This window comes from Thunnus albacares, chromosome 3, assembly GCF_914725855.1.
Source record: "Thunnus albacares chromosome 3, fThuAlb1.1, whole genome shotgun sequence".
Classification (NCBI taxonomy): Eukaryota; Metazoa; Chordata; class Actinopteri; order Scombriformes; family Scombridae; genus Thunnus; species Thunnus albacares.
In genome coordinates, this window is record NC_058108.1 from 30,753,962 (window position 1) to 30,779,905 (window position 25,944).

Sequence of the window (25,944 nt, forward strand, 5' to 3'; positions counted from 1 at the left end):
TCATGTTATCTTCAGATAAACTTCTAAATACATTTCTGCTCAAAACAAGGACTGTGGATTTTGTGGGGATCTTTGGAGGGGATCTTCTAATGGCCAGTATGAACAAGAGAAATGATTACAGTGAACAAACCTTGTTTCAATGTTCATATGGCCATCTGACTATTGTTTTTAGACAGACATGAAATATTGTGAACCTATCTTTTAAACACAAACATGAATGATTTTATTACTATTACTATATCTAGTAACAAAGAGATTGATCGCCAAAAAAGCCCTCAAACCTATTGCTGTAAAATGTTGATTCAATATGACATTGATGCTAAAAATGATTTTAATGGTTAAGTTGTACTATACTGGTGTGCTACAGTGAAGCTTGACAATAAATGCATGTGGAAGCTTGTGAAAGAAGTCAAACACGGACAAAGCCTTGACACCCACTCACTCAATTAAAAAATAATACTCATCTACATGTGGCTCATTCTTCTTACAGTCAATGACTTTGGAATAACATTGCAATAACCTGCATACACCCACCAACTCATCCTTAAGACAATTTGAGGAAGTGGAGATGATGTTTGACGGTGGTGGACCGAGACGAAAAACAACACAGATCTCCTTTTAAGGAGTCTTTCCGCTTGCTGCCTGAAACTGTCCACTACCTGTGATATCACTGATAAGGAATTCTCCACAGGCGAGACTGCAGGAAGACTTTAGTTAATAAGTGACAATATGTGACAGCAACTTACTAACCCCTGTGCCACACACAAAGGCACATACACACACCGTCTCATTTTGTATATCAGTCTTTCTTTCAGTATGTTTCACACTCACACACAGACAGACATAAAACCACATAACTGTGTGTAATGTCTCATATTTTATGTCAGGCTCTGTCTGTCCCTCTGCACACACATACACTCACTTAGGAGATTGTTACATACACTTGAATCTATTCCCTGCAGCCTTACCCTTACCTAACCTTAAATGATAAAGCTCTCGATATTCAAGATCCACAAAAAGACAAAAACAATAACGTGCAATAAAGTCTATCTGTCATTACTCACCGTGTCTGTGGCTACAAACCTCAAGTCCAGTGGTTCCTCCCGAAGACGTTAAGCTTTAGAAACGGTCCACAAATTTATAGTTTCATTTTTAAAAAAGAACTAAATTTTTCCTAACACTGTTGGGTATTGTAGTTTTTGGCGAACCTTACTTAAGGAATAAAAAGTGTTTTTGACTATTTTCAAGATTTGTTGCACTAGCATGTATTTGCCACAGCAGGATGATGTATGTGGGATTGATTTGAAACTATAGTGCTTATGTTCATGGTAATGAAGGAACACAGTACACCAGCGTGGGTCACTGATGTGTTTTCAATAGTTTTTGGACAATAATGTTGGTCAGTGGCACATAGGAATAAGTTATATGCTTTGATTACACAGAAAAATACTTGTCAGTAGATCAGGCGGCTGTGGCTCAGGAGGTAGAGCGGGTTGTCCATTAATTGGAAGATCGGCGGTTTGATTCCCGGCTCCTCCAGTCCACATGCCAATGTGTCCTTGGGCAAGACACTTAACCCCAAATTGCTCCTGATGGCTGTGCCATCAGTGTATGAATGTGTGTGAATGGTTAGCTTCCTCTGATGGGCAGGTTGGGACCTTGCAGGGTAGCCCCTGTACCCATTCAGCATGTTAATGTGATTCGTAGTGTAAAAAGTGCTGAGTGGTCGGAAGACTAGAAAGGTGCTATACAAGTACAGTCCATTTACCATCAAGTCATTGTTGGTTTTGGTCTTTTTATGAGATTATTTGGTGACCATCTTTTTAACCCCTAATAGCTGGTGAGTCACTGACCACATTTATGACCCCACAGGATGATATCACAAGTACACAGTCTCTCACGGTTGCACATCTCGTACCACAATACTCCTCCTCACAACCTCAACCCTGACTGTCACAGACATCTCTGACTCACCTTGATGACATCACCGCAGTGAGCTCAGTGTCCTGCTGGACTGAGAGAGGATTAAACCTGTGGTATGCTGCTGTCACACTGGTCACAGGGTAGCTTAAGATTGACCCCACGGGGCCACTGTGTGTGGCTCAGCAGATTAAAATGTGTGCCGTGCTGTTGGTGATGTCATAAAGTTGAGCTGTGCTCATGACCTATATTGTGTATTGTCTTTCTTTCTTTGCTTTTTACCTACCTTTACTTTGCAGCAAAAGTGTGAAAATAAATGTTTCAGAAAAATTTACATCTTTGATATGAATACAATGAATACATTTGGGATGAAGAAAATGTTCACGGTGCACACTGCATTGAAAAATTAGACTTTTATACAGTTACAGCAGCACCCCGCTCCAGAAACAGTGAACAAAATATTGTTAACACTGTTAATGGGGACTATTTCTTCAGCAGAGAGTAGCTCCATTAAAAACAGTGACATGTATAGTCATTGGGGGTAATTGAGAAAATGGTTTCATCTTTGTAATTTGGGTGAGCCAACCTTTTAGATACACCGTATTGTTGTAAATGCGTGTTGGCTGCTATGGAAGGAAAATCCATCCTGTTTATGCACATTCCAAAAACTACAAAGGTCATACTTTGTCATCTTCCTTTCAGGAAAACAGATTTGAGGCTGGAAATGCCCCTATGCTTTCTCATGAAAGTCTGGACTGTTCTTTAGAAAAAAACAAAGGCTTCTGATCCCATGGCAACTTTATCAACAATCAATTGGAAGTTTCTTTATTTCCTTTATTAGGGAAACCCCAATGACGCTCCATGGCCATCATAGCGTGACAAGAGGTCTCAACATAGGGAATGTGAAGGGAGGCACAAGATGGACAGGAAAAAAATACTGCTGTCACATCAGTTTATTGTAATGTCCTTTTCTTTTTTTACCCTTGCTATATTTTTCTTGTGAAAGTACTGATTAATTTACAACCTTTTAACTATCTCTGATGATTAATGAAATAAGGGAAAACTATTGTTTGACTTGATCTTTGCACAACTTTGCAGATGGATCCTGTAACGGGGGGATTGTGTGTGCCTCTTTTAATTTTAAAAGGTCAAATGACCAAAAAAAAAAACTACAGTTTGCACATTCTCCACTCTTCCTCTCTTACCCAGGTAGATTAATTGTAAAGTGAGAGTGGGTTCAGTTGTAGCTTCTTGTTCAAGAACATTTAAGCAGGACAGCATGATTGTTACACCATAAACACTCAGGTGGTAACCATAGATGTCTGGACCCTATCCCAGATTTAACCATCTAAATTTAAGCTTCTCACCAGACTTGCACCATAAAATATTTAGTGAATGTGACCTAGAATAAATGGAGCGAAGCCAGATCAGGCAGACAGTGAGCTTGAGTGCTTCACTTACATGACATACTCTATTCACTGCAACATATCCAGCGCACCCTTTTGCAATAAGTCTGTCTAATTTAAGTGGTCATTGCTCTGCTCTTTTGTGCTACTAAACTACTGCGAATATTTACTGCTACCACTGCTGGTGCTCACAAAGCATTTTTTTAAAGTCCCACCTCCACCCTTCAGTCCACCTGTAGGCTCTGAACTTTAAACTATGTCCTTGTTCCAATACATTCTACACTACACACAAGTTTTGAGTATGTGGTGTGTTCACCAAATTAATATCAGTGGCATTTCAAATAAGTTACTCAAAACGTTAGTACTAAAGTCCACTTGATTTTTGAGTATGCCGTTGATTGTCCCACAGTGTAATGTATAAAGGAAACAGAGGAGCTTCCTGCAAAACATTCAAAGTAAGTTAGAGCCAAGAAAGTCTTGGAACAGAAAACAAGTATTAAAACTTCTGAAAAAGCATTTTTCTTTCTCTTTGTGAGGTTTATCAAAGCAAAGGAAAGAAAAGATTTCATTTAAATCCATTGGCGCACATATTGCATCATTACCCAGTAGTACAAAGTGGGCATTGCAAGGTTTAGGCTATAAATGCATTAGTCGATGCTATATACTTGTCTCTATACAAATAAATATAAAATAAATGTTAAATAAATATTTCTTGTATGCAAATAATATAGTTTAACAATGAGTATATATTGTATATACTATTAGTATGTAGTATGGAATAGGGAAAGGGCTTCAGTTCTATCATCAATCATCACTCCCCAGTCTCTGATGTAGTGAGATTGGTATGGGGAATGATGAGATCAGAGCTTAGCTGCTAAAATGAGCTCTGCACATATTTTTGCCTATATGTATGTTTGACTTGCACTGGATCCTGTAGAGACAATGTTTTGTTCAAATATATCTTGTAAATTTATGTGCGGTTGAGTGACAAACAAACTCAAACTTGAATCTGTATTCACTTTTCTTTTTTATTTAATGTTCCACATGAGTTTCCGTTCAAGAACAAAACATATTAATCTAGGTCTCTTTTTTTAAAAAGAAAAGAAAAAGTTCTGTAAATAAATCGACATTGCATGATGTGAAACCTATGTACACACCTGCAGTACAGCGCGTACGTACGATATGTTACTGGTGGATTTATTGTCTGCTGTCTGCTAGGCTTTGATAATAGCTGGTGACTAAGAGAGTCTGTGTGTGTGTATGTCTGTGAGTGTAAGCAGTGTGTGTCACCGTCTGTGGGTACCCATGTCTGTTTGAAGATTTCACTCTCTCTCTTGCCCCATCTTCCTCCCCCTTTCCTCCTCCTCCTCCTCCTCCTTCTCTGTGTCCCTTTTCCTAACCCCCCTTTGTCACTCTGCTGGACTGAATAACAAACAGCCCCCCACGTACACACATTTCACTCTCACTCTATTTTTGATCACATTCCAACTCAGTGACTTCAGGCCAGAAATGGGAAAGCCTGTATGTGTGTGTGTGTGTGTGTGTGTGTGTGTGTGTGTGTGTGTGTGTGTGTGTGTGTGTGCCCATGACGTCAGGTATTTGTTTGTGTGCTGTGGTTGTGTCTGGGGCACCAGCTTGGTAGATAAGCAGGGTGGGAGTCTGCATGTGTGTGTGTGTGTACGTGTATGTGTGTGTGTGTGTGTGTGTGTGTGTGTGTGTGTGTGTGTGTGTGTGTGTGTGTGTGTGTGTGTGTGTGTGTGTGTGTGTGTGTGCTATGGGTGTTGAAATGAAGAGAAGAGGGAAATGCCAGACATGAAAGAGTGCAAAAAAAATGTTTCTGTTGAAAGTCAGTGGAATTGGCCCCAGGAGTGATGCGCTTGTCAACTTTATAGACTCTTCATTGTTGAGCAACTGATGATTGAGTGTATTCCTATTTCTCTGTCCCCTTCTCCGTCACCCCAGCCAGAGGAAACTGCTGCATAATGATAACAGACTCGGAGACAATGGGTTCAACAGGCGTAAATACACACACATACATGCACAATACATACACACACATTATGCCGGTGAGGCTCAAGGGTCAAGGGTCCTGCCTGTGCTGCTGATAGGCTCCAGACCTTCTGAAATTATTTATCAAATATGGAACAATCCGGACATACCAGCTGCATTTCTGAGCTCTTTTTTTTCTCCTAAAATGACCCGTTGGAATAAAGAATTATCCCTCTCCCTCCCTCTCCCTGCCTGGACCTTGTCTGCCCAGTGATAAGGTCAGATTGGGTTTATTTTGGGCTGCTTGCAATCCTGCAAAGAGTCTTGAGGGTTTCCTTTAAAAGCATTTTGTTGTGTTTTGGGGGGGCCGGTCCCTCATCAGGCTCCTTCAGTTCCCTCAGTGAACAGACTGAGGGAAAACCTGGCCTCTCTATCTGAGAGCTTTGACCTTGACTGGTTGCTTTACCTATGTATGTATATGTATATGTATATTTGGTTAATTTTGAAAGAATACATTTTCCAAAATCATATATCCAGCAGACACAGACATTTACAGCAACACTTGTAGCTACTTGCTTGAGTTTATATGGCTACTGTATGACTATAGCTATAAATATTAGACAAGACAGGTAAATAATGTGCACTGATGCAAGGATGTAGATGTTTAATATAAAAGGCAGTCATGGACCATGATGAATAACCTGTACGGAGGTTTTTATCCCATGTGTCTATTTCTCCTCATGCTCATCTGCCTTAATATTTTATTTCACATGAAATTATGACATTAGATAGTTAACATGCTCAATACTACAATAGGAAAGAGCTGAGCTGCTATATTCATATTGTTTGTATTCCCCTATTCTTATCTATGTTTGTGCTCTTATTTGGTTTTTTTCCTGGCCAAACTGTTTGTTTTTCTGGTAGTAGCCCAATTTCTCTGATCTCCAGGCATCACCCTCCCGGAAGGCTTTTCTTTCTGAAATGAAGCAATACTGTGATGTCCGACAGTTTTAGACTCCGGATGTAACAAAACTCTGCTGTATCTTTGGGAAGTAACATCATTTTAAATCCTTTGGTGTCTGAGCAGCTTTACTTTAAAAGGCAGTCCTGCAGGATTTACTGACTTGGTTGGGAGTTTGGTTTAAGTGTGTCATCCATTCATTCACCTCTCATCCTGTAATTTGAATAATAGTAGAATTTTAAGTTTAAAAGTTCACAGCAAATAGAGTAGTATTTTTACACTTATGACTTTACTTTGGCCCTAAAAACTGAATTATCAGTTGGGCTAAATGGTGCTTGAGGATCTTTTATACAGTGTAAAAGGCCTTTTCAGCTGTTCAGCTTCTAGTTATTCACGGCCAGGTGGCTCCACTGTGTGTCAGCAGGCTTGAACAGCAGCTGAGGGGAACAGCATACTGTATAGTTGTTCACCACTCGGGGGCGCACTGTGTCTTCTTATTGTCAGAGAACGAGACCGGAAACAGTTTGAGTGTACAACATCATCTCTGTGATCGTGTACTATAGAAAAAAAAACCCAAAACAAAACTATTTCCTGGTTAAAATGAAAAATGTTAATCCTAATAAATAATCTTTAATCATTTGAACTAGAAAACCATACACCAATCAGCTTTGTGAGAGAGCTCATTATATTGTCTTCTAGTGGTAATAATAACAATAATAATTTAGTTTAGATGTATGCAGATGTGTTAGTGTAGTTGAAGTGTGTATGTGCACATGCTGTGTATTTTATATGTGATTAAGTTAAAGTGGGTCTGTGAGTGAGTCAGTATATTACAGTCATGTATATGGTGTGTAGCCTGTGTGCTATTGACCTAAAATATTCTAAAAATGTTCTTGTGATTTTAAAATTGACTCTTGAGAGATTAGCCTCGAGCCAAAAAACATCTGAATAAATAGAAATAAATAAAAATCATAATAATATGTTTATTGAATAACCATCAGCGAATAAAAATGAAATTAATAAGATGAGCCAGAATGAATAAGAATGAAATACTGCCTAAATCAATTTTTTTTAAATAAAAATGAATTAATACTAAATAAAATAAAGATATTTTCTGTCCACAGTGATGTTCACCTTATTTTGTAAACCGTTGCCGGTGTTACACCGTACTTGGTGACTCATCAGATTATATGACCTGCAATGTGTGAAGAAGTACTCACATCCTTTACTAAAGTAAAAGTATTAATACCACAGTGTAAAAATACTTCATTTCACGTAAAAATCCTGCATTCAAAATCATACTTAAGTAAAAGTATAGAAGTTTATCGGCTAAATTTACTTAAAGTACTACAGAAAGTACTAATTGTGCAGAAAATCGGGTTGTGAGTGAAAATTGCTGCTTATGCTTTGACTCATCAGTATTAATGATGTACTTTGTTAAATTTTTTTTGAATATATCAGAAACTTTTACTTAAGTAAAGGATGTAAGTACTTATTCCAATGCTACAGGTCACAGAATCTGATGAGTCACCAAATACGGTGCAACACCGGAAGTCTTTACGTGTTTTCTGACCACTAGCTTGACGCTGCTGCTGCTGTCAACGTTTGTAGCGGCGTAAAGCTCCGAGCTGTCACAACAAGCGTCGGTCTGTCTCGCTTCCTCACAGCTCACGGCGATGCAACCCACGTCTAGACTTTACTTCGTGGGGAAATATATAAATTAAGTTACTGGAAGGTGAATTTGTTCCGAGTTGAAAAGAGCGGAGATGTTTGTTTAAACGGAGCTTGATGTGGTCGTAAAGACTGAGTGGAGGATTTGCTATCATTCCCTGACAGAATTTGACAGTTAACCGCCCGGCTGGCTGTTGGTTGATGCGCTGTTTTGTTTTCTTCAGCTTCGACAGACCTCTCAACGTATAAAGAGGTAAGTTAAGGACACAAGAGTACAACAACTCATGCACCTTGTTGTATGCGTTTGGTAACTTAGCTGTGAAACACATAAAACAAGTTGTGTCTCGGGCGGTGATGGACCACCGTTAGCTGTTAAGTTAATTATTTAACTAGCTGTTAACGTAACGTGAAGCTACATTTCACAGTTATATTACATTTAAAATTAATATTTTACACACATGGTTATTGTGCTTCTACTAAAAATATGTTAGACTGCTTATATCAACTTATTGTGGGCATTAACGTCAGAGTATTGAGTGTTTAAGTATATAATTTTGTATATTTTCAAAGCTGGGTTAGCTAAGGTAACGGCTACTTTATACACATTTTATTAAGATATACTTAAGTTTTTTAAGTGTGTAAGGTATAAAAGAATGAATGACCGGAACATCCATATTCGGAACAGTATTCAACAAGTTTATGGTGGAGTATTTCTTATTTTTACTGTATTTTTACTGCACTAACGCTAATGCTAACCAAGTTATGTCTCTCAAAAGAGGAGCGTGCTGTAGTATCAGATGCAACTGTCTTGTGCAGTCGTGTTATATGTTGTCACTTCTTAAAATAGGTTACACTAAACAAAGGCCAATCTAGGTCAGCTATGGGATGCCAAATGGTATCCAAGGACCACCTGGGGTTATTGAGGGGCTTCCTTGACAAATGGGGTGAAGCTAAACTGAGGAGGAGGTTTACTGTTTAGTCATAAATTTTCAGGCTCCCCTCTGTTGCATTCACATTCTGTGGAAAGTTAATATTTAACAACAACAGTATTTATATTTGGCTAAATCTTACCAGCTGTCAGATGTAATGGGTGTTTGGAGTTGGAGGCATGAAGATTTGTTATTTTAAGTTTGAGTCTGCCTGAGGCTTTGTGATAGTGTAGTAGTGTTGTTTATTGTCTTTTTAAGTGAACCATATAATGAGATGAGTTGAATTGAGTTAACTTTATTGGTGAGTTTAGAGCACAGGATGGACTGGACAACATTCAATGTAGCGTACTAGTAAAAACCATCATATGAATGAAACACTAAAATACACAAAAAGATATCAGAACTTTAACAAATAGTGCTAGTCAAAGTAACACACAACTGTGTGTGAAGGATCACACAATAAAATCCGAGACTTCCATTGTAGTCCTTGAAGTAATGACAACAAAGATGCAGGATGCAGTCAGCACAATAAATACCTATAAATCATCATCATCATCTGTAAAATAACTATAGTCAAAACTTGAAAAAACTAATTAAATTTACAGTTAGTTGGGGGGAGGTCATGAGATAACAAGACTGAGTCTACAGCCATGTTAACAGCTCTGTGAGGTTGTACACAGGTGTAGTGATGATTAGAGCTAATTGCTAAGGTTAAAGTGCTAATATGCTCACAGTGACAATGCTAACATGCTGATGTTGGGCTAATGTAATTTTTACCATGTTCACCAGTTCTTTGATTAGCATGTCAGTAGAGCTGCAACATTTAGTCCGTAAATCGATTATTTGATTGACAGAAAATTAATTGCCTTATATTTGAATCACTGTTATAAGTCATTTTTAAAGAAAAATGACCAAATTTTCTGGTTCTAGATTCTTAAATGTGAATATTTCCTGGTTTCTTTAGTCCTCTATGATAGTAAACTGTTGGTTAGTAAAAAAAAAAAAAAACAAAATTTGAGTCTGTCTCCTTGGGCTTTGGGAATCAGTGATTGACATTTCTCACTTTATATTGGCCTTTTATAGACCAGTTAGTTGCAGCCCTGCATGTTAGCATGCTAACATTTGTTACAAAAGCTGATGAGAATGTCATAAGTTTTGCAAGCATGTTCATGAACAAAGTCTTGAACAATGATGATTTAATAACCTGATGACAGTGCTAGAGGAAAAGTCACCAAAGTCAGTAGGATTCATCCTGCGGGGACCGTAAATCACCGTAAAGAATTTCATGGCAATCCATCCCGTAGTTGAGATTTTTCATTCTGGACCAATGTGGTGGACTGACTGACTAAGATAACAACATTGCCATGATCTCTAGAGACATGCCACTAGCACAATGAGATTAGATGACTGATATAAAAAAGGGCAGTGACTTACAGTTTTTGTTAGCCTGAGGGGCCCAGGCAGCAGAAGAGCAGGCCTCTTAGCCGTGAAACTCCCTGCCTGAGGATATACCTCACATGTACCGCTGTACTGTACATCAGTAGAAGAGAGAATGAGTGACTGAGAGAAAGTAATGTAAGCATCTGGTTCACATTGATATAAACAGACCTTATTAGGTAGCTGCTCAGCTAAATGGTAGTTAGTGTTTTCCCTCCTGCTTTACAAAGAGCTTGAGGGTTATTTGTTTAAAACCAGTGCACACAGATGACTCATCTGCTCTGTATGACTGAGTCACATTCCACTGGCGCTTTCCTAAAGTTAGCCGCAGCACCGTATCGTTTGCCAGTCATTTTTAGTTTGATGAAGACTAATTTTCTGCATTCCTTTCGTTTCCCCACTCCTTTCCACTACATTCATGTTTTATTTCCCCCTCAGCCCATTCATCCCTTGCGCTTTTTTCTCTCTCCCTCTTTTTTTTATCGTTTTTCCATGCGTTCTGAAACTGAAACTTAAATTCCCTCTCTGGCTTTTAGAGCCACAAGACTAAACACGCACATTCCCTTGTTTCATCCGTCCTCCCCTTTTGTCAGTTCATCCCTTTTGTCCACCATTCTTTCTTTCATCCCGGTCGTGCTCCCCCTGGCTACCTTTCTCTCCAACCTTCCGGTGCTTTTGTCCCAATCTGCTCTAGCTCTTTCTCCCTTTTTTCACTCATTACCTCCCTTACTCCCTGCCAGAGTCAGTGGTCAGGATACTCGACCGGTATCAGCGCCCCGCCCCGCCCTGCCCTGGGTAAACACCACCATCATATCCAGATCTCCGCTCACTTAGATAGTGATCCGATTTATCCAATCACCAGAGTGGGTCCACCCTACATTGAATGGTGCTCATATGATATGAAATATTTCGCTTGTATCTGTTTATAGGTAGATAAATGACCCAAAAATCCTGTAAGGGGATGTGAGATACCAAACGGATAACTGAGGCAACTCACTACTGTTCAGGAGACAGTTTCACTCTCAAGTTTTGCTTCTGATTCACTTCCTGTGGGCAGAGTAGTCACAATACCTGAAACACACAGTTTCATTTGGGGCAGTTTTCCTTAAGATAGTGCCATATTTGCTTCTCCACTGCTGATAGGTGTATTCTTCCATGCGAATCATTTTAGGTGTAGCTGTACTGTCACATGCTTTAAATGTGATTTTAGAGGGTTAGTGCTCCCTGCGCTGAATGAACAGCACCTTTTGTTTCCTCCTGCACGTGATTCCCACAGGAATATGTAGAGGTTTTCCCTCTTTATACTGGGGGATGTTCCTGTCTCGCTGAGATTTGCTTATTCATGGCTTTACAGACCACTCATGTACACATGGAGGCTTCATACCGCATGGACACATAGAGTAGAGTAATGCAGGAGGGACCGAGGTAAAACATGCTTTCTCTGCAGCCCTTTAGTGCAAGAACAAGGCTCTTAAAATTGAAATCTTTCAACACATTTTGCATTCTATTCTAGGAAAAAACCGCATAATGTAATTTGCTTTGAGAGCAAGTGCATAGGATAATTAGGAGGAAACAAAGAGGGTAGGCTGAAGAATGTAGGATGCAAATAAACATTTCTACAGTATTTCAGTGGGATTGATTGTCAAGGAAAGAAAAAAAAGATGAGAGATAGCTTTGTGCAGGGGTGTCCTCTGCTCGGACAAGGAGGGGGTTGGTATGCTCAGGAGGGGGGAAAAGAGCTGAGCTAGGCTGAACTGAGATGCCATTTAAAATGGAAGGGAGGATTCGAGGGAATTACAGTGCAAACAGCTCACTTCTCCGCACTCTCAGCTAAAGCCTCTTGATACTTGATGACGAAAGAAGCGCGAAACGTGTGAAAGAGCGGCATTTGTCGTCGTCGTTGCTGTGGAGTCAAAATATTTGTGACCCTTGTTGCTGTTTATTGGTTTTACGGTTATGATAAGGAAAGCAAACTGTTGTAATTTTACAAAAATAGCTACATTTTGTTGTGAGTTATTAAGATGCTATATTTGAGATGTGAGGTTTGTCTCGGATGGTAGCAGGAAATATGTTATGCACCACATTCAGGTAGCCACATCCTATTTTAATCCTTGTTTAATCAAACAAGCTAAGGAAAATTAAAAAAAAGTTATATCTGTAGTTAATTACCTCTTTAATATTGGCTGCTAGTAATATTGGTGATCGAGGAATATAAACTAATCCTACCGTTTCCTGTATTAAAAATCTTACAGGATATGAGAGTCAGAGGATAATATGCAAAACAAAAAAGCAAGAACTAATTTACATAAACAGCACAGTTGGATAGACACTAGAGGAAGAGTTATAATAAATACACTCTGTTGTAACAGGCCCGGTGTTACAGTTCAGCCTTTATTAACTGTCTGATCTGTGAAAAATGAAGATACAAGTGGTCTAATAGACATCTTCATGTTTCCAGCAATATTTACATATTTACAGAGGTGTATCTCATTAATGGATGGTTTGCAGCTGGTGCAGAAACATCAGTTGCAGTCTGACGGTGTGTTTTCCTTATTTACTGCAAACAGTGAAAGTCTATCTCAATGGCAACCATAGCGATGGACTGCTGTTAGGCGTAGCTATGTGTGATGTTACTGTTATTGCTTGTTTATGTCACCGAGCTGTCTCGGTGACATTTTCATCTTTTTTTTTCTCATTTTAGTCTGTCGCCAAATTTTCTCACTTACATCAGACAGTTAATTTGCAGTGTTTCACATGTGTGCTCAGGAAGGCCTTAATGGAAAAAACATCTGAGTTGTGCATGAGCATGATAGTCTGCTAATTAAAAAAAATAATATTTAAAAAAGATCTGATGCATTAGATTAAGCCTCAACGCCCTTTTTGAGACTGGGGGTTTCTGTGCGTGCGGTGTTTTCTCACTGACTTCCTGTCTCTATCTGTTGGGTACGCACCGCAGCAGCTTCCCTTTCTGTCATCTTCTGCAGCTCTTGTCAGACGCACAAGCTAGTTCCTGCTCCTCTGTAGCTTCGTCTCAGGCTAATGATATCAGAGGGCTTATTCTGACTTTCGCCGGGTTAGTTCCTCTGAGACCCAAACTCTCTTTTCACGAGGGATCCCACACAGTCGGTTGCAGAACCTACTTAATTAGAAGACTGGATCACAGAGCAGAATCTAAAGGTTGGTGGTTTTTCTGATGACGTGAAGTCAGACGAGACAGCAGATGTGGTTGTCATAGAGCCAAACAACACCCAGTGCAACAGATAGACTTTTTTTCACTTTTAATAGCTTGTTTGTGTATCATAGTGTTATCATGTTATGTTGCATAGGCAGAAAAACTCAAAGATGTCAAAAATGTTTTTAATCCTTCGGGGTGACGAGTCTGTGTGTGTTTTCCTTGATTTCTCAATGTCACGATATGCACCCTAGCCGGCTAAAACGTTAAGTTGTAAATCAAACTGCTGCCAGTTTCAACTGAAAAATAAACTCACCTGTTTCCTCCACACGGAGGTCAAACATAAAGGAAAACTTCAGAGCTGCATCTCTGGAGCCGTTCAGCAGGAAAGATAGTCGAATGAATCACCCTCTGCTCAGAGCAGTCTTGAAATAGTAATATGAACATGGATAAGTTCAGGATGTGTAGTTTTCTGACAGTATCTGTTGAATTCAAACTTACATCTGCTGCATTTTTGTTGGAACTGAAAGTGGTGTCATATCAATACAAGAGGACACTAGTCACTGTGATTGTAGGCACAGCAGTTCTTTGCAGGCTTTATATGAAATCTATGTGTGATTGGAAGAAAAATACCTCTCACAACAATAATAACAACAGAATAATATGGCCTGTATCATGTTTTATAGTTATCTTGGAGCTATAATAAGTAAATCTTTGGCTTTTCTGTTTACTAGTTATGTTTGTCTGCTGCATTTTCTTCTAACTCATTTCAGTGGTGAAAGTTTGCTCACCACAGGTTCAGGCACAGCAAGCAGTAAAGCTCGTGAGCTGTGGTTTATGCTAATCATCTGCACTGTAAGAACACATCGGTAACCAATGAGATGATTCAGCTTAAACCGTCTGTTACATAATCGTTGTGATGGCAGGGACTTGGTGGATACTTTCTAAGAACAATGACCACAATGTAGTGCACATTAAAGAGTCCTTCTCTCAGGTTCTTGTCATCTTCATCACTTGCTGATACTTTCTCAAGATTTTTTTTCATTTTACGTATGCTGGGTCAGTTGAGGTATGCAGCGTTTTGTCACTCTGAAGTATCGTTGTACTGTATATGCTATGAATATGCCTGCTCTGTATACTAAGTTTCTGTCATACAGTAGTTCTTTAAGCTTTATTTGTTCTGATGCTTTCGTTTGTTTGCATGTTTGTTTTGTTTTGTTTTTCACACGAACCCTGTAAACGTGTGAGTGTTTCAGCAGATTAGCTGGATTATAGACGGCTGAGATTAACCAAGAGAGCATCTGTCAGAGATTTAGCCTACCGCTTGTATTATTACTACCTTCACTGCATCAATTCCCACCACAGCTATTACTGCTGATGTACTAATTTACTACTAATACTGCTGCATCTGCTCCTATTTCCACTGCTGCTGTGACTACTGTTACCTGTTGGAACTATAAGAACTGCTACTATAGATACAACAACTTTTAACTACTTCATCTGTTACTGCAGCTGTTACTGCTGCTATTTTTTGGGCAACTGATTGTGCAGCTTTAACTAAACTTTTAATAGTACTACTAGCAGCGTTATCTACCACTAGCTACCTCAGGTACTGCATTACCTACTCCTGCTGCTACTATTACTATCATTAACTAATGATAATTTTCATTATTAATTAACCTGTTGGTTATTTTCTCGATCAATTGATCAATCGTTTTGTCTATAAAATGTCAGAAAAAAGTGAAAAGTGCCTGTTATAATTTCTTAGAGCCCAAGGTGATGCCTTCAAATGTCTTGTTGTGTCCCATCAATATTCCAAAATCCAAAATTTATACATACCATCATGTATAACACATTTCAGAAGCTGCAACCAGCAAATGTTTGGCATTTTTCCTTTAAAAAATGACTATTGATTATCAAAATGCTTGCCGACTTTCTTTCGATTGACCAACCAGTAAATTCACTAGTGGTTATTGCTCTTTTAATCATTACCATAACTTCCCACTGCTGCTGCTGATGCTACAACCTTGCTGACCACTGCTACCGCTAACCACTGTGCTACTATTAGCAAGGCTGCTGAAGTAAGAAGGGTTGAGTGGCATCATTTTTAGGCAAAGACAAGCATATTTTAAGATGTGTGCACATGTGTGTGTGTATGTGCAGGGAAAGAAACCTGAACTACACAAAACATACAACTACTGATCATTATTAAACTTGAAGTATGCCTTCCTTCTTATTGCTGATGGTGTGTTGTTCATACAACTTGTACTGTTAGGTCAGAAATAGAGTCACTGGAACGACGGCAAGAGAAATCAGAAAAAAAAGTTTGTCTGTGGTTTAAATCTTTGTTTGCACAGTGCAGTCGCCCTGGGGATATAAATACTAGTCAAATGTAGTCAGTGTTTAGTTTCCTATTGTGTGGGTTTGTTCTTTCGTTCTGTCTGTTTGTTTTGGGTTTTTTATTTTTAGAAAGATGGATTGTGTGACACATTTTGTCAGTTCAACATGTTATCCACAGGAATTGTTTTCACAATTTTAAAAATAATGTGTCAGTTTGACCTGAAGGCTTCAACCCATAAAACTGAAATCATTTAAAATCATAATGTGTTAATGTTACAGTGTACTGACCACCTTTGGCTCACATGTACTGGCCAGAGGGATTATGCAAGTTTCCTTTTTTACTTTGAATAGTGATAAATCATGTCAGAGTAATTCTCTCTCTCTTTCTCTCTCTCTCTCTCTCTCTCTTTGTCAGTCATGTCTCGTAGGAGTTCTCGCCTGGTGTCCGGTGGCTACTATAACTCAGATGAAGAATCTGACTCCAGTACTGTGACAACCATATCCTACCGTGAAAACCCTGTCAAGTACGTATCTGTGTGTGTCTGTGTCTCATTTGCATTCACTTGGATTTTAATCAGTCACTCTAATTCTCTTTTTTCTGTCTCCTTTCCCTTTTTTGTCACCCTGTTTGTCGTTTTTTTTTTTTTAGGGTTTTCAAGAAGAAGGCGGGAACCCGTAAGGCCGGCTCCCGTACCTCCAGTAGAGCCAATAGCAATGCTAGTTCACCCAGCAACGAGTCGCCTGTCACACCAGGTGGGTATGATGCTAAAAAAAAAAACAATACAACATCCTGTCAATGCATGAGTGGTCATGACATAATTTCCTGTAAGTGTAAAGGTTATAATAATAGAATGAATGGAACAGTGCTTGGCCACTTACGTCAGGGTCATTTCAAGATACTGTTTTTTATAATCAGTTAATAACTTAGGTCTTTTATAAAGCAAAAACGCTTTTTCCACCTTCTCAAATATGAGAATTTGCAGTTTTTTTCTGTTTTTATGTTGTAAATTGAATATATATGGGTTGGCGTTTTCTCATATTTCAGAGACTCAAGAATCAATTGGAAAGAGATATTAAGGGATTCATTGATAATGCAAATAATCCATAATCCATCTTCACTTTTCTGCCTCTCAGGTCCGGGTCCTTCTCCCTTGACCATCCAGTTGCAACCGACCATGAGGACCGTACCCTACGTCGCTACCACGGCCACCCCTCGGCCCGCCCTGACCCCATCATCCCCATTATCCCCATCGTCCCCATCGTGCCCGTCATCAACCCGGGGTCAGACGCCCACTCGTTGCCCGTCGGTACCTCCAGAGAAAAACTCCTGTCCCGGGCTCTGCAGCTCCAGCAGGCTAGGAGGGTTACATCTCCGACCCAACCACAAGGAGCTGAATCAGAGCAGCATAGACAGCTCGGGGTACTCGTCCTCTGAGGGCACTTACAGGAAGCCCGCAGCCCCCATCAGCACTCCCAGTAAAATCAGCAGTAACAGTGTGGCTCCCAGTAATGGATACAAAAGCAGAATCAGCAGTGCCTTCTTTAATTTGATGGGTGAGTGCTGGAGTGTATGTTCTGTAAAGCTGCTAGTTCTCATTATAAAAAGTCTGTGTTGTAACAGTAATTAACCTTGACCCGTGTCTCAAACTATGCCGTGTTTGGGTGCTTGAATTAGAGGGAATTGGGCCTGGAAAGTCCTTGAAAAGTCCTTAAATTTGATGTTTAAGAAGGTGTGGGAACCCTAGTATGTGTGTTTGTATGTGTGAGTCTATGTATGACTATATAATAATCATATGTTTCATGTGTTTTGTGCAGGCTCAATCTCATTGATGGCCGCTGCAGCACAGTCAAAAATAATGCGTCTGGCAGCTTTAGGTATGTACATGTTGAAGTTTGTGTGCATGAAAATTTGCACATATATGTGCAGCACATACACGCTTGTGCTTGTTTTACTAGCATTGTTAAGTATGTGTCAAACCCTCCCACGCATGCCTGTACATACTGGCTTTCACATACCAGTTGGTTTGTGTTTTCACAGTCGTTGCATGTGATTTGGCTTCGGCTTATCAAAATCCCTGCAAATCAACTTTTTTCTTCTCTTTCCTGCAGCTAATAATGCGTCATTCAGGAGGCTCGTGAAGAGGGCTTGTGGCCTTTTTCTCCTCCTCCTCCTCATACTTCTCTGTAAGTGACACGAACATTTAACATATTCAAGTTTGCATGTCCTCTAGCAAATGTTTCATTTTGGAAACACCTCATCATTTCATGGTTAGGCTACACCTTAAATTGTTAGAATCTTGTTGTTTTCCTTTTTTTTCATATCAGACAAAACGACAGAAACACCATTCTTCCTCTTTTCCTCCAGGTATTTGGTTCCTGCTTCCATTGTTGACCTCTTTCATCTCTCGCATGACTGTCGCAAAGAGCGCGTCACAGACAAAACCAAAGAGTCAACCTGCTACCCCCGTCACCGCTCCTCCTCCTCGATCCGACACTGTGCCTCCTAAACCTTTGGTGGTAAGGCTCAACTGCACATAATCTGCATACAGTACAGGGAACAGGGAAGTACAGGGAATCCATTTATTTTGGAGTAGGTTTCAGTCTAGGTGGACACTCCCTCAGCAGGTCATGTGAAGGATTTTAGAGAGCCCCAAGTACATGACAAATTTATTAATATCCCTATTATGAGGCCCACACAGTATATATACTGTAAGCATAATGACTGATTGTAAATGGAAGACTACAATAGGTGATAGTTCTACAAAAGGTTATGTAAGCCTGCTCTGAATCAGAAATAAAAAATAATACATTTTCTCAGAAGCATTTCCTTCAGACTAATAGCAGTTTACTTTGGGTTTGTTGACATGAACACTTTGTCTTATTTGTCCCTCCAGGATTCAGCCTTTGTGTTTGCTGCTGTCGAAGCGAAGACGCAGCGTATTCTGGTAAGAGACAGATCATCTGTTGTTTTAGACTTTATCTTTTACAAAAATAAACCAGCTTAATATAATAACAAAATGAAGGAAGTGATGAAAGTAACTGGCTTGAACAAAACATGTTGATCTAAATAAAATATTTTACATTTATATTTTATCTACAATATGTGTCTTTTTGTAGGAGGAGATGCAGCTGAAGCAGGGACACCTTCTCTCCCAGGTGAAAGACTTTCTGTATTTTTTTTTGTCTGATGTTGTTTCTGCCTCCTCTCAGTCCTTTCCATTCCTTGTTAACAAATCACCTCTGTGGGCGGTGGGAGGTTCTGCATAGTGAAGTCAGAATGGATGCAAGAACATTACAGTCTACCAAAAAATTAGCTGTGCAACAGTAACACCTAGTGGTGGTGATGGTGAACTACAATAAAACACAGGCTGATGTTTGCATGATTTTGTTCCTTTCTTATTTTGTTCTGTGTAACTTTATAATTTGCCAAATATTCTACGATTACAGCATGTGAGGGGTGTTGATAAAACACAGAAGCTGGTTTAACTAGAAGCATGTAGGAAGTGTAAATCATTGCCAGCAATGAACAGTTCTCCAACTTGCTGTTACAGCCAAAGACATTACTGACAATGTAACCTCAATGGAGTTTTATTTAGTTATTAATTGTATATTGAAACATTTTTTGCTCAAAACTCTTCCCTGTAACCTCGCTATAAGTCTAATTAACCTTACAATTTCTTCCTTTCTCAGATGAAGGAGGGAATAGAGTTGGACATGCAGGGTATGAAAGCCAAGCTGGAGGCCGTGGAATCGGACAGTCGGCTGCGTCTGGAGGAGGAGGTCGCCGGGCGGGAGAGGCAGATGGCGGCTTACCAGACAGACAGCCAGTCTGCCATCAGCGGTCTCATCCTCAAGATAGAAGCTTTAGAGGCCCAAAATGCCAAGGTAACAGAGCTGATACAGATGTACCCAACTTCTTAAGGCAAGACAGAGACATTCATTAATCCTGTGTCTTATCTCCTAACCTGACCTGTTTTCTATGCATTATATGATTTTAATGTGGCTCCCTATTTTTTGTAGCTGTCTCAGGAGTTGTCGTCCATCCAGCTGTTGCCTCCTCCCGCCCCTTGTCCTGATACCAGTACAGCCCCCGTCCTCAACCATCTCACCCCAGAGCTCCAACAGGCCATAGAGAAGTGGCTCACTGACTACATCAGGGTAGGCAGACAGATAGATACTGCAGATAGACCCTAAAAGCTATATTACCATAATCATAGCACATAAAAGTCTGTTACTGTGAGGTTTATAGTCTCTGTCATATTGTAGTATCCTTTAGTTTTGGATTAGATATCTGGAAAATGTGGTTAATGATCTGATTTCATTGTTGACACGTGACTTGGTGTCTGCATCACTACTCACAGTGTGTTCTGTATGTGAATATGAATCAGGAGCAGGATATAATCAGGCTCGGTGAAAAAGGAGGCTGCACGGACTGTGGACGCCCCATAGCTGACAAAATGGCCGACTTTGCCCTGGAGACTCAAGGTTGGGAACATCTGCATGTCACCGCCACTTGGCTTTAGTTACCAGTATTGGGTAACGGGTTTAATTCTCACTGGGGCCACCCTTGCAAAAATCTGTGATCTCAGTTTACTGTTTTACCCGAAATATTTGGACATTTTTTGTGGCTGTGAAAAAAGTGATACCGATCTATTCATCCATTGGTTTGTTTTTCTAATTATCATATTTGTTTATGAGGACTGTAACGCATCTTGTCATAGTTTTTGTTTACAAAGCTTAATAATCATCTTGTTTCGCAGGTGCCAGCGTGATCAGCACCAGGTGTTCTGAGACATATCGTATTCGTTCAGCGTGTGTGACCCTGTTTGGATTCCCGCTGTGGTACCCATCTGAAAGCCCACGCACTGTCATCCAGGTACAATAATCATCTCCCTCTCTATTTTCTTTGTATTTTCTCTCTGAAGTCATCTTTCCTTTCTGTCCCTCCATCTCTTTCTTCTCCACTTTTCCTTCTCTGTGTTTCAAATCATAATCAACTTTGTTGGTAAAGATTATTAACAGTTTTAGCTCTACTAACAACAGCTTCTCCTCTCTTCCTTCCAGGGTTACCCGGTGCTGCTTCCAGGGAAATGTTGGGCGTTTCATGGTGTCGAGGGGACTCTTGTCATCTCCCTGTCTCACCCCATCAGGATAACTCATGTGACTCTGGACCACCTGCCGCGCTATAACTCCCCTACCGGCCGCATCGACTCCGCACCCAAGGACTTTGAGGTCTATGTAAGTGGTCCCAAACTACAATCTGTTCAAATCTGTCTCACATTGCATTATTTTACAAACATATTGCTATCCAAGCTGCCGGATGTTTTCAGCTAATAGCAGCTTTAAAAAGCAATCCTCGCAATTTTTTTCTCTCAGTCATGATAATTCTGGTTTGAAACTGCAGATCTGTTTGTTATCGTCCAGGTGTAATGGTTATAAGATTAAACCTCAGACAAAAAACTGACGTGCATCTAACTGCATCTTTCACGTTCTGACTCTGAATAGTCGCCACTCTGACGTAACTGTAATTTCTTTCTCAGGGGATGAGAGATGACGTAGAAGAAGGAACATTGCTGGGGACGTTCACTTACGATAAGGATGGAGAGTCAACACAGACGTTTAAGCTTCCTGTGAGTTGAAACTGACAACTTTAAAAACATATTTACAAAACCAAAAAACAGGGCGTGACACTAATTACTTCCTGTCCTATTTAAAAAGTGCAATGTTGCTCCTGTTGCCTTTATCTTGAATGTCATGATGTTTACACAGTCTGATGTCTGTTTTCTTCTGTCTCTTCTATCTTGATCTCTCCTTCACTGCTTTCCTCTGCACTCTGAACTTTTTGTCTCTCTCTTTCTGTTCTTCTCTTCCTCTCTCTTCTTTTCCTTCCTTACCTCCTTCTCGCAGAATCCCAGTGACGAGGTTTATCGATTTGTGGAGCTGCGTGTCCTCACTAACTGGGGTCACGTGGAATATACGTGTGTTTACCGCTTCCGTGTGCACGGAGTGATCGCTTCCACATGAGATTCACTGACGGTGACGTGACAGCTCATTCCCACATATCAGAAAGTGCATTTGCAATGTTTTTTTTGTTTGTTTTTTTTTGTTTTTTTTTTAAGTAAAATGCAGTTTGGTGAGTTCAGGGTCAAATGCTACTGAAAGAAAATGTTCGGTGTTGACAAATGTCACTCCTGTGTGTCAGCTTTTTATGGGATCAATTCCATGGTTTTGCTGTGTTTTGAATTGTTTATTGTTGAAGTGACAAAACTAATAAGTGGTTTTCGTGCACAGTTTAAAGTGTACACAGAATGAAGTGTAGAATTTGTTTCTAAAAACCAAAAATCTACCTATACCTAAAATCATTTGGGAGCATAAGGTTCTGGAAACTTTATGCTTTCATGAGCGTGCCACAAAATAATTTTTAACTTTTGTTATTTGTTAATTATTATTGCTACTTATCAGGTATTTCCTGCTTCACATTTGTACGGCGTACAATCCCGGTAAAACAACATTTCATTACATTTTGCCAATGAGCAGCTGCAGTGGAGCAGGTGAATGTTAGGCACCTTACTCGAGGGTATTTTGATAAGTGAAGGGAAGGAAAGTGTTTCTCATTCACTTTTTTGACCCTAATTTACGAGATTGTTTTAGGAGTTTTGAGTGGCAACAATTTGTTACAAGCTTGTACATATAAATCTAGAGTGTCATTAATATAAAGTGTCATTAATAAAATTCAAACGCTTATTTCTGACATGCTAACATGCATTTTTGGGCAACAAAATGAATTCCAATATTTCATATCTTTATAATATAAAGATCTTGTTTGTCAAGTCAGGACAGGATGTACCCATCCTATGAACAATAAGTAGAAATTATACAGAGGGCAGCAGTGAATGTTTTAATCAGTGTTGTTTGTTAATGACAAGTTAAATTGGATTTAATATTCCTATAAAAAGAAAAATATATGCAGCTTTGTATCATGTATTATGTTTCTTCTTTTTAGAGTGTCGTTACTTTTGAGTTTATGACCGGTACTTGAATACTTGAAAAACTCTTTTTCTAACTCTTTGGAAAGCGTCATGTTGATTCCATGACGTTTGTGTTTCTACTTCCTTGTACATAACACTTCAATTTTGTATAAAATACAAAGTCAGGAAAGAAAGATGTTATTTATTTGGTAAAATGAGAATATTAATGTAGTGACTTAATGTGTTATGTCTGTGTTGTAGGATTGTCTTGCTAATATTTTTTGATTATTTTCCAAAATGCTAGACACATGCAAAATTATTCAAAGTTTTCCATTTACTATCTCTAAAATGTAGAGTACTTGCTCTCTTTGAGTGTTCATATTTGGTAGTTGGAGGACTAAAGTTACACAACATCCCGGGAAAATTGGTTTGCTTCCATTTTTTCAAAAGTTTTCTAAAAAATAAGTGTCTTCTTTTCTTCTTTTAGTGTTAAGAGAAGACCTTTGAGTTCACAATTATTGTTTGGACAGCACAAAACAGAACTCTGCCGCTCTGAAAGTGTAATGTTTGTATTCTTTGTTGTTCAGTACATTTTTTTCTTATTATGAAGTGCACTAGAGATGAATGCAGGTAAAATCCATCATGTGTTGCTGATTTCCTTTATTAAATATAGTATATGCTAGTCTTAAAGAGGCCATATTATACACCTTTTCTGCAAGTTCACGCAGTTCCCTTGGGTCTTAACAAAATGTCTCTGACATGCTTTGATCAAAATACCACAAGGATCAAGCAGCACAACAGCTTTCTCATCTTGTCTAAACAGCCCCGTTCACAACGGCCGGTTTGAGTGTAAATAAACTTATATTTTGCTCCAATTTAATTGCAATAAACAAATCAGGATGCTGAAATAAATACATCATGATGTAAATTTGTAAAAAAAGTCTGAATTCATCTCTTGCCAGGTCTGTCCGCAAGACGACAAGCAAACAACTTTTAAAATGCTTGTTTTTTTTAATGAGTTCAGAGTTCAAATCAATCAGGGCTATGCTAACATTGTAGCTGCTCCATCGTCACTCGTAATAACATTATCTAAAGGCATAAATACAGCAGCAACGTTATTGTTTATACACATAGATATCTACATGCTCTGTAACATTAAAATCATATAAATTCATCGGCATTTAAGATGTTTATTATTGATGACAGAAGCTGAGGTAGAGTGTGACTCCGGTGTTAGCTCCGGCTAAGTTGAGAGGCGAGATTTAAGACAAATCCACTTAATCCCAAAAGTTTAAAAAACAAACTCCTCCCGCCGGTAAACAGTGATGTAAGTGATGTAGGACTCTTTAGCTCTGCTTCTCTGCCGGCTCTCTCCTGCAGAGATCACCGGGGCTCATCAAGGGCGAATTTTTCACCCTTAGCTTATTTTAGCTTGGCCTAGCTTTGCCCCATGTGACATAAGAAGGGGCATCAAATCTGAACTGCTTGTTGAATCACATGAGTACAGAGCAAGCCAGCCCACACTAAACTGACTGGGTGGTCTTATTTCATAGATTGTGTGTTAGTAGGCACATCAGAGACCCAAATACATACGCACAAGCACTGAAAAAGTGAGTTTTTCATAATATGGCCCCTTTAAAGAAGAGGTAGAAGAAGAGACAAATGAGACAGAAGGATTTCTTTGTTTTCAGACCTGTTGAATAAGAGGACTGCAACAGGAATTATATTTGTGTCTCCTCTGTGAGAAATGAAAGTTGCTGTTTGAGTTCTCAACAAAAGTTTTGTTATATCTAAAACAAATGACAGCATCATTTACATGCATTTTAAAAAATGAGTATTGGCATGAAATTAAAGTTAAGTCTGGGAAAAAAATGTATTTATTATCTGCTTTATAAAACATACATTGGTGATAATGAAATCCTTCATTTTAGTTTTTACTTTTTTTCCAAAAGTGGATATAAAATATTTTGTCTAATTTGTGCAGGTTACATGAATTTATAATGAGTGCATTTCATTTTGTATTTAAGCTAATGATTGTAGTTAATTCAATGATGTTGGTACATTTTTATCATTTTTAATTTATAATTTTACTTTATTCATTAAACATCTTTGTTATGTACAAGCATTTATTATGATTTGCAGCTTGATTACAAATCTGTTCCTCTTGGTGGAAGTATTTTTTATAAATGCATTGATTACAAACTGATATGCTTTTAAGATGAGGAGGATGTGTATTACTATATGCAGTACAGTATATTTCCATCTTATCCACTCATGTTACGTAAAACAGATGAAATACTTGTTTTTATATTTGAAAGCTGTTGAACAGACTGTACAGCCGTTCTGCCTGTAAGACAACTTAATGTAATGACCGCCCATGGCCACTGCCCATGGCGTTTTCCAGAGTATTTGACTACCACTGTCTGATTAAATAAACAAAACATTGTGACATACTTTTGTCATTGCATGATTTTTTGGCCATAACTTTGTAATTACAGAGCGTATTCACAGACATGACGATGATATATACTGTGAGCTCAGCCACACTTCTAAGTAATAAAATTGGCCCATCTGTGTTTGAGTGGCATGCTTTATATTAAAGTTACTTGTTGGTTCATCAGTGTCGATTTGTATACAAACATTTACATGTGGTACAAAACCTGAACCTTTACATTTTTCACTGATAGTAAACTAAATATCTTCGGGTTGTGGATTGTTGGTCAGGACAAAACAAGACATTTGAGGACATTATCTTGGGCTTTAGGAAACAATGAGAAACATGTTTAACCATTTTCTATAGACCAAACAACTAATCAATTAATGGAGAAAATAATCGACAGATTAATCGATAATGAAAATAATCGTTAGTTGCAGCTTTGATATGTAATACGTATTGCAACCCCACCATTCAGCTCTTGCCTTATTTGGCTCTCCGTGTCAGGAAGAACAGACTGCTCTAAACTTTTGCCAGTTTTTGTCTCAGCAGAAGAACCACAGATAGATTTTATCTCAGGCAGCTGCTTGGTCCGGATGAGATAAGACAGACTTGAATGAAACTACCCATGTAGAGAATTATGTAGGTCACACAGGCAACAACTGAGAAAGGCTTTAAATAATTGGGACCAAACTGCTTCAGTAGGAACTGAGGGGA

The 25,944-nt window shown here is 39.0% G+C and overlaps 1 protein-coding gene across 2 annotated transcripts; it reads left to right on the forward strand.

Annotated features, from left to right (window-relative positions):
- Positions 1-7,866: 7,866 nt before the first annotated feature.
- LOC122972245 lies at positions 7,867-25,244 on the forward strand. Of its 2 annotated transcripts, none has more exons than XM_044339229.1 (16): positions 7,867-8,200; positions 16,241-16,349; positions 16,475-16,578; positions 16,960-17,379; positions 17,641-17,700; positions 17,935-18,009; positions 18,191-18,342; positions 18,720-18,770; positions 18,943-18,981; positions 19,516-19,710; positions 19,846-19,983; positions 20,214-20,310; positions 20,586-20,701; positions 20,890-21,063; positions 21,366-21,455; positions 21,733-25,244. In XM_044339229.1, exons 2-16 carry the CDS (start codon positions 16,243-16,245, stop codon positions 21,847-21,849), a joined length of 1,935 nt encoding a protein of 644 aa, XP_044195164.1. In that variant the 5' UTR covers positions 7,867-8,200; positions 16,241-16,242; the 3' UTR covers positions 21,850-25,244. The 2 variants fall into 2 exon arrangements, with proteins under 2 accessions (XP_044195164.1, XP_044195156.1); XM_044339221.1 differs by lacking the exon at positions 7,867-8,200 and adding an exon at positions 8,567-8,649.
- Positions 25,245-25,944: the final 700 nt, after the last annotated feature.